We start from the raw sequence: 15,539 nt of genomic DNA, 5'->3' as shown, positions 1-15,539 counted from the left end.
TTCTTTTCTGCTGTGAGGGACTAGCTTAAATAAGGGGCTTAACCCACTCTTCCGAACTGTAGGTGTGTTAAGATCTTCCTCATTCCAAAGGAGCTTAGCGTTACCTCCTAGGAGGTTCTAGGCAGAAAAAGCTGCCTCTCCTTAAACCAGCGCTTTTGTTATCTCCTGGAGCAGGAGGCATTCTGTGAGGTCTAAAGATTGTGGCTTTCCACACATAGCACTATCACTTGCTCACGTGCAGTCCTGTAGCTGCAGCTGTCTTCCATCTTAAGGTAGGACCCTGACATGAAAAGAAGTTGCAGAAGATATTTGCAACTTCCCCTGTTGGCAAAAACACAGGAACTAGCTAGCACAGTTTGTCTCCCCAGTATAAACTGGACCATCCAATGCTGAACAGGGAACAGAACTGATGTCTACTCAGCATCAGTGCCTGCTCCAATCAGTGTTTCTCCCCATTCCTCAGATGAGCCTGCCACTAAACCTCATTCAGATGAGCACTGAAAACAAGTCCACTCTAGTACTTGGCCAGGTCGAACTACAGGGGCGGGAAGGGGTTTGGGGGGGGTAAAGACTTATTCCCCATCTCGGTCACTCCATCATGCGAGGATGTCGTAATAAATGGATGGTTTCTTGGTCTGGTTACGAAACTGCTCTAGCTTCAGGCCAATCCTCAGAAGAACAGCTTCATCCCACCATTTTCCCATGACCTGGAAGACAAGAGAGACAGAAAGAAGAGTAGCATCATCACATACAGTGATTGAAAGCCCAGGAAAACATGGCTGAAGTTATTTCCCAACAGCACCAAAAGGACATGTTTCTCACTTTTACCCCAGCAAATATGGCATCACTATTTGGGAAGAAGGCAGCTCAGTGACTTGATTAAGATGTATGGAACTTTCATTCACATGAGACCCATGGAGAGACCCCAGGGAGAAGAGCAAGAAAGGACTTAAATTTCAGAACTGAGAGGAAAAGAGAGGAAAGTAGTGATAAATAATGGGTATGGATGCAAGTGGACAGGGAAAAAGAGAAATCTGTGTCCAGAACCCTGAAGAGCCCATTTGGCATGCAGAAGTGAGTTACTCTTCCTCACCCAGAAGTTAAAAACTCCTTCCTGGTACCTGGCATCTCCTCAATTGTGTTGTGTGCACATGAACAGCATGAACCTGGTTGTAGTGATTCAGGACAGAGCCACCCGGGGATTTTGTGACCCAGCATTCACAAAGAACCAATGCTTACCTGGAGGCTGATAGGAAGCCCAGCAGTAGAATAACCAACGGGGACCACAAGGCCTGGAATCCCAGTCAAGTTAGCAAGCTGCATGAACCTGGGAGAGAAGCTATCATCAACATTCCTGCCTTGGAACAGCAGCAAAGTTGCCCTTTGCAGGGGAAGCAGCGAGAATTGATCCGTCCTGCTCTACAGCATGACCTCTGAGAGTTAGTGCACCCAGTCTCCAGCTGTTCACAACTTTATGCTTTCATAGTGCAAACAACTCTTCTTACCTCATGGACTGAACTATGAATGAAGTATCATTGCTGCCAGTCAAGAGGTCAGATTCGTGGATTCTTGGGGCAGTGGAAGCAACAGCTGTGGAGGAATCACAGAATGGTTGAGGTTGGAAGGGATCTCTGGAGGGCATCTTGTCCAACTCCAGCTCGAGGAGGGTTGGCTAGAGCAAGCTGCCCAGGATCACATTTGAGCCTTTCTGAGCAACCTGATCCAGCACTCAAAGAGCAAAGGAAAAGTCAGGCTGTGGGCAATCTCCAAGGAACAGCTCAGTTCCTTAATGCCATGTTTGATCTAGATTAGTAATGCAGAACACAATCAAGTCATTGGGATTTATGAACTGAGCAATTAGTTTTCTATTTCTTCATACATAAGTAGATGTCTAGTCCTTCCTGTGCAACTCTGCTGGTTCTGCACCTCATGTTTCAACTACCAAAAGGGAGTTTTCTGACCGCCTTGGATACAGGCAGCAAGTATAGAAACGCACAGCAGTCATTCCATTCCAACCAGGCCTTATGTTCATTTGGAGGCCTGAAGCACAGTCAAGGCTCTGCACAAAAGTCACGCTCTTAAAACTGGGGAGGAAGAGTTAATGGAGTGACTGTTCTCAAAATGCACCACAACGGTCAGGGAGCAGCTCTTTGGCCAAGGCTGCCAATACCTGGTGTAACGATGCAGTTCACGGTGGTGAAGATCTCTCGCAAAAACCTCATGCTGCGAGTTCTCTGTCGATTTGCCTGCAAGCAGAGAGACTACTGTCTAACCAGGCCCTCTTGGTTCACGAGGGTGAAGTCTGCTGATGACTGCCTCTGCCCATCAGAGCCCACGCCTTTGCAAAAGAGAACATCCTTCCTGCATTTTGGAACCAGTCCAGGTGCCCCACCATTTTGCATGCTTTCACTGTAGAGGAGTACAGCTGGCTGGTATACTTCCACATGTATGGGGAGGCTAAGAGAACTATCTACCCCATCTCTGTAATTTCATTAGGTGCCTCCCCTTCAGTCTGCACCACAGTACATTCCTCACCGTAATATAATCCAGAGCTGTAAACTGGGAAGCCAAGGCTAGGGTAGCCCGTGTCTCCAAATTCTGAAACAGAAAACATCAGTCATTGGCTCTCCTTGCAAAAGGCTTGCTAATCACATCTCCTTGCCTTAGGCAAGTACAAAGAAAGACAGAACCGTCCAGACTCCCTCTTTCCTCCCCACCCTAATCAGCTTGCCATCAAGCTTAAGTGTCTTCCTAGGAACTGCAGTTCAGATCTCTGCGTGCTTTAATAGTTTTCCATGGTGACAGGAAAAGTTTTACCATGACCATAACAGCTTGAGGGGCCTCACGTGTTTAGTCAACAACAGCAAGAAACAGAGTGTGATAGCTCAGGAGTTTTCTTCCAGGTGTACTCTCCTGTATCAGCACTCATCTAACAGGTGAATTATCGTAGAAAAAGCAGGAGAGCCCTAAGTTTCTCACTGCCGTAAGACACTCTTTCTGCATCAGCCATGGTGGCTATTGCCATTGATCCAAGCTGCTGCTACTTACCATTTCCTGGAAATGTTTGTTGAAGTCAGGCTGCAGCATGTCCCTCATCTCACTCAGAATGCAGATCACATGTGCTATTTTCACTTCCTCCATCTCTGGAAGAGACACTTCAACCACGCTGGCTCCCAAACTCTGCAGGTACTCCACAGCTGAGTACAGAACAGGTGAAGCACAAACAGCATTCTTTAGACTTCACAGAAGGGACAAGAATCTGCTCCCCCTTGAGAAGTCAGAGACCCCACTGGCCATTACAAGGCAAGCATTTTCAGTGCATCATGCTGCATGCAGATTGCTGTGGCTAGTTCTCACAGGTAAGTCTTAGCCCTAACCAGATCTCAGTGCTCCAACAGGGCAGAAGTAGGGGTTTGTAGATAGGTTCCTAACTTACCAACTACATTTTTGGCAAGTTCCTCTCCTCCCTTTAGCCTGCAATTAACCCAGACAGTAAAGAGGGACTGATAACACTTCCGTGAACTATCTCAGCTCCAATGCACAGGAGGCTAGCTATTATGACAGACATTGTCATCTGTTTCCCCCATATCACCACGTTCAATTTTGCTCAGTCTGCAATCTAGCAAAGCCACCTTAAAGGCACCATTGGCTGCTTTCAAGGAAATTCTAGAGGACTGGATACATCATAAAATCCTAGCCCTGTCTTTCCCACTGAATGTAACTTTGTGAAACAAGTCCCTCCCTTAAAAGTCTTTTACCATGAAAGCTTGCAGAGCAACTGTTACTGAGCACAGGATCTGCCTTTATACAGAGACAGAGGCTTAGCACACTGAACCACATTCTTCCATTGTAACCTGACAAGCCTACAGCTGTTGAGCTTTTTAACCCTCAGCAGTCAGGGGGGCTTCCCTAGTACAAAGCTACCACTGTCTGTACAGTCAGACCTCTTAAAACATCTGCCTTTAAGGCCTTCAGGACAGATCTCTTTAATGCCTCCACTGAGGGAACACACAACTTTATGCAGATCAAGAGACTTTTGCTCTTTACCTTTCTCACAGATGGTCAGGACTTCTGCATCACATGCCTAGAGAACAAGAGGAAAGAACTGAGCAGACTTTAGTAACCTCCCTCCTCTCCTTGGTGAGCACTCACAGGACTTCGGTCCTCATGGAGCATTCCCTGCTCCTGTCTCTAATGGGAAGGAAACACAGCCATCCAGAACTGCCTTAGGCTACCTGCTCCAAAGGACAGCTTGCAAGGCGTGCCCCTATGGAAAAGGAAAGGTCTCCTTTTCTAGAGGAGAGGATGTTCCTCCTTCACACTAGTGCAAAGCCATCCTTGTTTTCATCTAGGGAAGAAATCTTGGGCATACTTATGAAGCTGCATTACAACTGCCAAGCGGTATTAGCTTGCAAGCCCAGTCTCTACATTGGGATGACAAAATACTACTCAACAGCTACACCACTGTCACCAAATGGATATGGTAATTTTCCTCATTTGTTTTTAAACTAATTCCCATTTCAAAAACAATTCAGAAGCATCACTTTCAATAGCAACAGCAGCATGAGGAAGCATATGGTCATGAACTGTACAGTCATTACCTTTCCTCATACCTCCAACTGACTTTTACTCAAAAGGCTGCCTTAGGAAAAAGTTATCCCAGTGGGTGTTTTCACCTAAGCCATATTCCCCTCCAATTATAGGAGGTGAACAAGAAGTTCACATGAGGAAAGCTAAGAGAACATTGAACACACTAAATTCTTTCAAAATCTAATTTTGCAAAGCATCAGGAAGAAAGAGAGAGAATTGGTACCTTAAAAAATGTCCAGTCCACTCCCAGTTTTAAGCCTTTCAGGTCGGGAGCACACATCTCTGACAGGGTTGCTTTGGGTTGCCTTAGTCCTGCAGGGAGCAAACAAGAGTTCCTCCTTTTATCTAGGATGCCTGCAGGAAGGCAGAGCACCTGGGTTCAGGGAGGAGAGAGTGCTCACCTACCGTATGGGTAGAGTGGATCCGGTTCAGCAAGAATACTATAAACAATGGCTGCATCTGCCACTGAGGTACAGATAGGGCCTTTAAAAGAGAGATCAGTTACAAAAACGTGACAGGGAGTAAATAGGACCTCCTCCCAAGGTCTTACGTAGGCTCAGACTGCCTCCCCAACGACAACAACACAAAGCGAGGTCCCTGAAGGGGGGCACAAGTCCTCTTACCTACGCTGACTGTGGAGTAGGAGAGTGGGTAGCTGCCATGACAGCTGATCCGCCCAAACGTACCTGGAGAACAAGAAATGGGCAGGTAGCTAGACACGAGCAGTCACTGGGAATATCTGAATCTGAGAGCTCTGCCCCACCCGAGACAGTAAGCAACACACCCCTGCCAGACACTTTTATGCCAGCTATTTCACAGCCTAGTCACCAATCTTTCAATACCCTGTTCTTCAGGAGCAAGATTATCAAGAGAAGGAGATGCCACACGCTGGAAGATCTCAACCACTTCACACCTAACACCAGCTGTCGTCTACAAGTGTTCTTAACAACTTTCTGACCAGTTACACAGCCATCATCATCTTCCTCAGATGAACCAAGATTAAGCTGACCATGTGTGAAGGATGGAAAACCAGGGTAACAGTTGAGTACCTGGTCAGATGAAGCAGCTCTGATCTTTCAGAACGTTAAACCCTTCCCAAAAGCTGGCATCTCTTCCAGGTGATGATGGCTTTGCCTGCCTCACCACCTGCCATGCCGTAAACAACACTCTGTGCATTTCTTATGTCCTCTGCACGTTCCCCTTGATTACATTAATTCTTACTGCAAAATCTGCATTCCTACTTCTTGTTCCTTGAGATAAGGGGGAACGGCTACGTGCTGGTTTGATACAAGCCCATTACCAGGTCTAACTTACCAGATACAAATCCGAGCAGCATCAACCCCTCCACATAATCAAGGTAACGGGAATCCATCTTGGGTGAAGCTGCTTTCACTAGCTTACTACAGATACCCAGCTACATCGAACACCTCCCAGCAGAGGAGGAAGACAGAAGAGGGATAAATGGGTACAAAGAGAAGCAGCATGCAAGTTTTGTTTAGCATTTGAATCACACATAGAAGTTATTTTTTTCTGAATGTCTATTCAATGGTCAGTACTGAGAATACTTCCACTCTGCCACTCCAACCTGCGTGACTCTCAGGGTGTTAGGCTCCAGAGCTTCTCCAGTTGAGTTTTATATGGCAGGAATTAATGGATTGTCCCTGACTTGTTTGTGGTATCCTATCTGACACAGTAAAGACGACATACACACACAGATTAAAGGGCATTACCTTTTAGCCCCACCACACCACAGAACGAAGCAGGAATCCTCACAGAGCCACCTCCATCTGTGCCAATACCCACTGGGCAGAGACCTGCAAAATACACACATGGGGCTGTGATCAGAGAGACATTGTGTTGCCCTGTCCATTCTACCAGCAGCTGTAGCCAAAACAGCATAGAGAGCTCTCTGTTCAGCCATTAAATCCCTCCAGCTTCTAAACCGTTCATGAAATCTGAATGCCTGAGGCTCAGGACTTGCCTCCCACCACCCCCAAGCTCAGTTTAGAACCACCTACCTGCTGCTACAGCTGCTGCTGACCCACTGGAGCTCCCCCCTGTGAAGTGGTTGGGCTTGTAGGGATTCCTAGGGATCTTGTGGTACCTGAGGTAGACAAATAGAGGTGAATCTTTTCCTAGGGAGGACTGAGTGTGTTACAGGGCAGGAATGGATCTAGAAACAGCACAGGGATTCAGATCTCTTACTAAAGAGACACTAGTCGACCCCAGGTATTGCTACGTCCCTGGAACATAAGATTGAAATAAGACTTCTTGCTCAGAGTCCAATCTCTTGTTATCATCAGCAGCCTATCCAAAAAGAAAAAGACTCAAAGCAATAGAAAGGATGCTGTTCCAGTTCTTCTGGTTGTGATTGCACCGTGCCATTACTGCATACCGTAGCGCATTATGCAGTTCCAAAAGAAAGCAGTCACTGACCATCAATTCTTAAAGAACCACAAGCAAGTCAGCACCCCCAGCTTTGCCTTTTATTCCAAACTCTCCAGTCTGACCCCAGTCCTCAGAGACCTGCCAGGTGGGAGGGCATCCAGCTGGTGTAGCAGCCCACACACAATGCCTGTGCATTTTGTTGTAGCTGTGGGGGAGCCCCAGTTCCATCCAGCTGCACATGCATGAGGTGTGGAGCTTATCAAGGCTGTGAGAACCACTGCTCTAACACAGCAGTTCTCATCTTGCTATGGCTGGAAAATTCACAAAAGTAAATTACAGTGAGTCTGTTTTAGCTAGGAAATAAAAACGCTATGTTCTCCTGAGCTGATTGTACCTTTTCTCATTGTTCTTGGCCATTAGCCATTTTTGTGACTGCTCATTAGACTGCTATTTACTTGTTTTATGTCACTGCTTTTGTCTACTGCTCATCCTGTAAACATTTATACCTCCAAGCATACAAGCCTTTGGGAAGACAGCTCTTTACTCAGCAGACACAACTTAAATCCTCTCTTACTGTTGGTTTTCTCTTTCCTTTGGAAGCCTTCAGGCTTCCAACACCTACCCTGTTTTCATACCCAGAGGGTTCTCCCTTCATGGGGTGTTTAAGTCAGTTTTATTCTTACATGTCTGCCCTGTTTTTGTACCCTTCCCTGTCAGTTCTGGACAGACTTTTAGGTCTGAGGAGAGAGAGAGAAGGAAGGGAATGTTACCTATTAGGGTTGCATCCAGTCGTTCCAGTCCCTAGTTCATGCATGTTTGAAACCCCAATAATGATAGCTCCAGCCTCTCGCAGCTTCTTGGCCACAGTAGCATCTTCTGTTTCAGGCTCAGTCCCGAGAAACACAGTTCCTACTCGGTGATGGTAAGGTACCTTAGCAAGAAGACACCTTATTATTCATCCGAAAATCTTGGTATGGCAGACAGGCACGCGTGCATGCTTCACGTGCACACTTCACCCCCACAACAGATCTCAGACATCAGGACCCACTGAAGTAAGTCAGAGCTAGGAAGTCTCACTCTTCATCTTTTCTGGCGTTGGTTTCTGTTCAGAGGGACACTTAACCCTTCACTATTGGCTTCCTCTCACATGCAAGGGAGTCCTGTTAATACCACAAGCAGCAGAAAGACATAGATGTCCAGAAAGTCTGCCTCTCTACAGCAATGCAGTTGCTAGACCCAGAGGCTGCAGAACAGTCACCTTGGCCCCAGAGCACACAGGAGCTCTTTTTTACACATTCTGTGGAAGGAGGTGCAGCATTTCAAACCTGCAGTGCTTTGAAGCAAGGAACCGACATTACACGGATGCCAAAATACCAGATGAACTCATTTTCAGGGTGTGCTAAGTACTCTTCACACTTACGTAGTGATGTACATAAACAGGACTCCCACCCTATGGGTAGGTCCTTCCAGAGTCCATGACAGCTTGATGGCACCTCCAGGCTTATTTAGTAGTAACTGCTGCTAAGCTGCAAGAACAACCCCACTGTGGGTGAGGATTTTCAGAGTAACTTTGTATTTCTGATACAAGTATGTCCTTAAAGGTAAGGAAAGAGGGATGCTTTGCCAGCGGAGCAGAGGGAGTGACTGAGAAATCCAGGCAGTTACGCCTACTGCTACAGGTGTTTTTATATATTCTCATCTTGTCAGCAGAGGGACTGTTTCCCACCCCCACCCTCTGCTCCCTGTGGATTGAAGAGATCAGTCCAAGATATGGAAAACATCTGTCATAACTGAGATCTATCATCACCTGGCAAAACTTGTTAATCCTACTCATTACAAACCCGCATACTGCCTCTTATTACAAAAGAATTCACAGGCTTATGCTGAGGAGTTGGCCTTAAAACCTCCTTGCAGCAAGTTGTCCAGGTTGACCACTTGCAGCACGAACTGACAGCTAGGCAAGGAAACTCACCACTTTGAACTCTTCTTTCAGGCACACTGGGATGCCATCTAGATGAGACAGGGTACATTTATTCCTGTAACGAGCAGTGGAGGCCTCGGCCATCTATGCATCAGGGAAAAAAAAAATAAAAAAAGTTGTATGTTAAATAGGTAGACAGAGAGAGTTGAACTGAAAGTCATTACCCATATCAGAACAGATACCACAAATGGCTTTGTCAGGCTGCCTGCAAGCCAAATGATAAAGGTTTCTTTTTTCTTTCACTGTATGCTGATGGGGAAAGCATTTACTGCTTGGAAGCATCTATGCCACATAAGCATATAAATCCTGGTTTAAAAATAGTAGCCCAGTAGAAAACAGATTGCCTTAATGCTAACTTGCTTTGCAGGAAGGGAAGCAAACTTTTTTTTAGTCCCCAGCACAAGAAAGAAGCGAAAATACATATTTTTCTTTGCAACTTATCAGAAGAGCCTCTGCCCTTTCTAATGGATGCTACCAGTCTTGGGGTGGCAGAGGCCCCTTTGCTAGCAGAGGGGGACATTACCAGCATTATTTGTTCCCGGTCCCATTGCACTATCGCTCTGAGTGGGGGCGTGGATTTGTCGCAGTCCTCCAGCATGGCAATGATGTTCTTGGCCACCTGAGATGGTGTCAGCTTCCCACTCCTACAGGACAGAAGTTGGGATCTTCATTACAAGGCCCCCCACACCAAGCCCACACAGGGATTGTCAGTCAGGTAGCAAGGCGGCACCTGTCACAGCCGTAACAAGTAACTAGATAATAATCTGTGTGTGGTGATGATTTCAACACAGTTGACACCATCACGAGAGGAGACACCCTTCCCTAAGAGAACTTCCTTCCACAACACCCCTCCCACCCTCAGAGCAGGGGCAGGAGCTGGGAGAGTTGCACAGATGTTCTTGAAACACCAGATAAGCAGGGAAGGACTTTAAGGAGAGCCTTCAAGCTCTTCAAAGCCCAAGGTTATGAAACTGCCAGTGCCATGAGAAATATGAAACAAGAGGACAGCCCATTTTATACAGGCTTCCCTTAACAGAGAAGGGTCTTGGAGCAGCACTGTCATAACCTACCTTTAACAGAGAAGCCTTCCCTTCCTCCTGGCTATGTTACCCCATGAACAGATCTGTCTCAGGCTGACACTGAAGCCTTGTGGTCAGGATTCAGGTGCAACACCGGACTGCAGTGTCAGCCATTTGCTCCAAGGCCACAGCTGACTGGCAGGGGTGGCCCCTGAGGAACACGTGCCAGAAGCGCAGCAGGATTTATCTGAGCACTTCAGATCTGGCACACGTCCCAAAGGCAACCAGGAGTTACTGAGTAGCCAACAGCTCACAGAACCTCAGAGTCAAGTACGTGCTTCCAGCTCCTCCCAAGTTGGACACAAGGACTGGGTGAACGCAGTCAAACTGCTCACAGGAACACAAGCAGTTGGGGGATCAAGGGGTTCTTCAGAGACCGACAGTATGTGCAGTTTGCATCATCCATATGAACCTTCCCCACCTTTTCACTCACTTGTTTAGGCAAACAAGGTACGTAGAAATCTCTCCCAGAGACCAACAATAAGCCAAGACAAACAGCATTTAAATACCCTTGCAGCACTTGTAAGAGTTGTGCCAGCTCTCCGAGTTGGCTTTCCTTTGTTATTCTATTAGAGGGAAAGGACTGGAAAGGATGATGCTAAACAGCAGTACCTCAAGGACAATTCTAACAGGGAGATGCCTGCAAGCTTGTGGTGCAGCAGCAGCTCGCAACAGAGGAACGTGTGAAACAGTTGTTCCCAGGCCGTAATTTCACCTACCGGTAGCAGTCCAGGTAATCTTTGATCCCTTTGAAGGTGAACCCTTTGCTGGCAGAATCGGACCTGCAAAGAAAGGATTGAAAGAGCAACTGTGAAATGGCAAAGCCACTTCTGTTTACACCTGCAGAATCCAGCATCAGTCCAACACAGGCTGGGAATTGCCCACTTACAGGGCATCGTTGGGACTGCTTATCTAAGGATTTCAGCTCACACTGTCAGACTCCTTGCACATATGCAGGATGGTAGGTGCATTAAGGGTGCCACAGAAATAAGGGGCCAGTTTTGCTGACGTGTTCTTGTTGTTCCGTATTTCTACTTCAATAAAGCAGTCACTAAATTGTTCAAAATTTAATCCAGGTTTACATTTGCAGTGTAAGGCTCCATAACATGCTATGCAGGGAAGAGGCAAGGTTCAAGTAATCTGCCCTAGAGCACTCAGTGTATCACTAGTAGAGCCTGGGACACAAGAACCAGAAGGCTGCACTCACCCTGACCAATGCCTGCAGAAACGACTTTCCTCCCTCTAAAGTAAAGGGGCTGAACGTTTTTCCATGCTCTAGCTTAAGAACTTAAGTGGGAAGCAAGCTTAGTGTTACAAAAAGCTCAAATATATATAGATAATCTACTCTCTGAGATGCTGGTGAAGCACAGCTCATAGACATCTTCAGTAACTCCTAGACAGGCCCACAGCTAAGAACAAAACCAGATGGGGATAGCATTCATAGCAGTCCAGCTGCCTCCATCTCAGCATCAGACCTCAGTGTGACACGTGAGCCTCAGTAACATTTCTTCCCTAATCTGGTGAGATTTAATCAAGCACAGACCACAGTGAAGAAGCTAAACAGGCTTTCTTGACACAGCCTAAGTAACAAAGGCTAATTTCTTGCGGGTTGTTTGCTTTGTACCTTGTGTTTCTTTTCTCCTCCCAGCAACTGCTGTTTTCTATTTGAGATTCCTTGCAGGCAAGAAACAGCACACCTGCAAATTCACTTAAGGGACGCATGCGTTGGCTGGCCAGCCACTAAGTATATCTACTGTAATAGTGCAAGCAGAGCCAAGCAGGCTTCCTGAAGCTAGCTGAAACTTCACATTGCATGCAACTACTGGTAATGTGTAAGTTATAAATGAAGAGGTAGCTGGCAGCACTATTTATTTTGTGAAGTACCACGACATGGAAAGAAATTTTAATCCAGATTACTGACAGAGACAGTTTCTGACTGACATAGTGACACCAACATGTGTGTTCTTCCACTTTACTCTTAAGCATCACATACCTTGTATCTATCAGCTGTTTCATAATATCCAAAGTGCTTTTAGCCTCAGACTTGTCTTCTGTAACCTCCGCAGCAACCTCCGGGATAAATGTGGGATCTTCACAAATGTCAAGAGAACGCATTAGAGACAAGTTGTTCATCCTGAAAGAGAGGGAAAGCTGCTGCTAGAGTTTGCAAGCTCCACCATGACTAATTTTTCCAGACTGTTCAAAGTGAACTTTACCCAAGAACATTTTGTTGTAGCAGTCTGCTCCCACAGCAGGGAGTTGCAACAGTTTCAAGATAATCTTTCACACCTTTCTAAACCCTTGCTGAAGACAGCACCAAATCTATACTGCTTGCTTAATAGAGCCTCCTACCTCTTGACATAAGGCCAGCCAGCCTCCATAAACCCAAGCTGGGAAAAAACAGTGAAAGTTTTCCCATTTGCTCTAATTAGATACATCACCCACATACCAAAAAAGACAGAAATTGAGAGAAAAAGAAAAGAAGGTAGTCTGCACCATACATTCAAGCACTATCCTTGTTAAAACCAGCACCTATTCAGACTTTTCTGTGACCTGACTCAACATAGATTGTTTGCAACCAAATGTGACAGGAATTGAATCAGCATGAGTTCAGGGTTTGGAGTATATATGAGTGAAGCATAGAAACCCAGACCATGTCACAGATATCAAGGAATGATCTATTGTATAACAGCAGTGAAGCTTGTCTGGGTTTGCTTTACTTAAAAAGTGCATACCCAAAGTAAAAATTCAGGGACTACCAGGTGCATTCAACACATTTCTCAATGTCCTGGGATCTGCACAGATGACCTAGCAAATTATGTATGTAAGCCAAGGGAGAACGTGAGCCTCCTGACTACTGGCTTATAGTGCAACATGCACTTGCAAGCACAGTTTCTAAATAAAAACATAAGTGGGAGGAAAGAAGAAAAGGTTACTCAAATCAATGAACGTCCTTAAAAAGAACATATTTAAAACTCTGAACTTCATGTTTGGCTTCATTTTCCTGCTACTATTATTTTCCCACTGCTGGTGGTACACACTTCAGATTTGCAAAACCACAAGCTCTGGAAGAAAGACTGCTCTTTAGCAAGAACTTAGGAAGGCAAAGAGACAACCTGGTGAATTCAGTTTCTGTGCACCTGCCTGAGTGTGAAAAAGGGATAATTTCTTCACATAGAAGGTCACCCAAACTAGAGTAGTTAAAAAAAATAATAATCTCATAAACCACTTCTGTGAAACAATCTTTCTCACTCTTCACTCAAATTATGCTACTTCTCTCTTTGAAAAGATAATCTCAGGTAACCTGCAATACATATACAATGCAAGCACCTTAAAAAGAGAGAGAGAGAGAGAGAGAGAGAAAGAAAGAGAAGCATGGTAGGAGATAAAACTCCCCACTTACCTTACTAATACCGGAAGTAACAAGAACTGTCCAAAAGCCTGGAAGAACGTAAGCAGAAACACTGGTTGGCCACAGCTTTGACCTGAGCATCCTCCCCACAAGAAAACAAATGCTGAATATGCCCACAATTCCTGCAGAACACCCTAGAGCATGCATTTGTATTTCGGGCCATAAACTTGGTCCAAAATACTTTCCATCCTCCTCTGACACTTATAGGATGGTAAGGACTGTATTCTCCTGGCACTCCTGCAGGGACGTGTATTTGTTCTTCCCCAGCTGAGCCCCAGAAAGCCTGCACTTGCAGGCTGCAGCACTGTTCCCAACAGTTACTTTCTTCACGCTCTGGGCATACAAATATTGGATAGGGCAGAAGCTTATTATTATTTCGTTTATTCCCCTTCTCAGCATCTTTCCTGTCACCGTCAGTACTCAGCTGCCTTGTAGAAGACAGTCAGCTCCTGCAGTAAACAGAGTCAAATTGGAAAAGCATGAGAAATGTAGAGACTCCATGGTAGCAGGCAGCTGAAAACACTCTCTGAATGCCTCACTTCCCAATATAGCAATGCCAGCAGTCGCAGGGTTATCAGCCTTGTTCTAGTGTGCCTCAATAGCTTAAGAACGGACTTCCAAAACACATGAAAGGAGCACGGCTCCAGTACTCAGTGCAAGTCTGAAGCAAGGCTCACATTCCTACATCCACGAATTGACATGTTGCTTCACAAATTGCGTAAAAACTGCAGTCTCTTTTTGGAAAGGCATTGCTCCTAACCTGCATCTGCTGTAATCTGTGACAGCAAGCACCTGTGTGATGAGGATGGGAGTGTATGTCCCCCCCCCCTCCAAGGGACGTATGTCAGGAAAGGAAACAAGCCCAGGGTCACACAGCAGATGCAGCCACAAAGCAAAAGATCGGAAGATAATTCCGGTTATCGTATCCTGGAACAAACGGCTCATGAGGTGAGCTGGCTGTATTCTCAGCAACAAAGGCACAGCCCCCTGCTAGCTTTCGCTGCAGGCCCAACCAGCTGCCAAGCTCTGGAACAAGTCACACTACAGAAACGGGACTTCTGCGTGTAACCTCAACGCCGGCCCAAAGCGAAAGGCTGAGCAGCGCCAGGGACAGCCAAACCCAGTCGTCCCAGAGAGGTCAACGCCACCGGTCACTGCAGAGGGATGGAGATATTTCCCTCATGAACATACTGCCCGGCGGCACTTGCACCTGCTCCCAAGCCCTCCTCCTCCTCCTGCACAGCTGCCAGGGCAGAAACAAACCCGCAGGCTGGAGAGCATGCCAGCACCCAGGAAAATAGGAGCACTGTTTACAACAGCTGTCCACAGCCTCCTCGTGAAAGCCACGCTCAGAAGGACCTGAATCCCTTTATGTCTGAGGGAAATCTGCGCTGCGGCTGCTCTCTGCTTTGGGCAACTGAACGGAGGGCGTGAAGGCGGCGAAGAGCCTTCACTTCAGAGAGCAGCTCCGTGCGCGCAGCATCCCACCACACCTAGGGGACACAAGGCTCCCCAAAACACGCACAGAAAACGTTCCTATAAGGAATCCCTTACAAAGCGTGCCTCTGTCCTTACACCAAGACCTCCCCGTGCTGTTACAGCCCCGCTACCCGCCCGGTGACAGACTCCCGGCCCCGGGGACAGCCGCCGCCGCCTCCTGACGGCTCCCCCGGCGGCGGCGGACATTTTGTGCCCCGCCGGCCGTGCCCGCGCCCCGACTCACCGTGTTGACCGCATGGCTGAAGAGGCGCAGCCAGAAGCCGCACAGCCGGGGGGCCCACTGCGGAGAGGAGGCGAGAGATGAGCTCCGGGACCCGCTCCCCGCCGCCCACCCGCCCCGGCTGTCCCCACACCCCGCTGCTCACGGTGTCCCGCGGAGGGCTGCGGGCTGCCGGCCGCCCCGGCTCCCGGCGCTGCACCACGGCGGCGGCGCTGCCCGTGTGCCGCCGCACGCAGCACAGGTACACGGCGGCGGGCAGCACCGTGAGGGGCAGCAGGAGCAGCGGCAGCAGCGCCATCGCTGCCCTTCCCCGGCAGCCGGCTCCCCGGTGAAGCGGCGGGGCGGTGCTCGGGTCTCATCCCGCCCGCA

At 47.4% G+C, this 15,539-nt stretch overlaps 1 protein-coding gene across 1 annotated transcript; it reads right to left on the bottom strand.

The window, feature by feature from the left end:
* Window positions 1-203: 203 nt before the first annotated feature.
* LOC118160250 (fatty acid amide hydrolase-like) lies at window positions 204-15,510 on the bottom strand. Its single transcript, XM_035314799.1, has 20 exons — window positions 15,316-15,510; window positions 15,174-15,230; window positions 13,442-13,479; window positions 12,032-12,172; window positions 10,758-10,820; window positions 9,483-9,603; window positions 8,951-9,043; window positions 7,749-7,909; window positions 6,609-6,694; window positions 6,321-6,404; window positions 5,214-5,276; window positions 4,996-5,073; window positions 4,814-4,902; window positions 4,048-4,084; window positions 3,049-3,197; window positions 2,536-2,598; window positions 2,171-2,246; window positions 1,506-1,590; window positions 1,240-1,327; window positions 204-707 (listed from the first exon to the last, which is right to left on the bottom strand). The coding sequence occupies exons 1-20, from the start codon at window positions 15,466-15,468 to the stop codon at window positions 597-599; spliced, it is 1,836 nt and encodes a 611-aa protein (XP_035170690.1). The 5' UTR covers window positions 15,469-15,510; the 3' UTR covers window positions 204-596.
* Between the last annotated feature and the right edge of the window lie 29 nt (window positions 15,511-15,539).

Source organism: Oxyura jamaicensis, chromosome 1 (genome assembly GCF_011077185.1).
Source record: "Oxyura jamaicensis isolate SHBP4307 breed ruddy duck chromosome 1, BPBGC_Ojam_1.0, whole genome shotgun sequence".
Classification (NCBI taxonomy): Eukaryota; Metazoa; Chordata; class Aves; order Anseriformes; family Anatidae; genus Oxyura; species Oxyura jamaicensis.
Note: the sequence above shows the minus strand (reverse complement) of the source record. Positions and strands in the feature narration are given on the sequence as shown.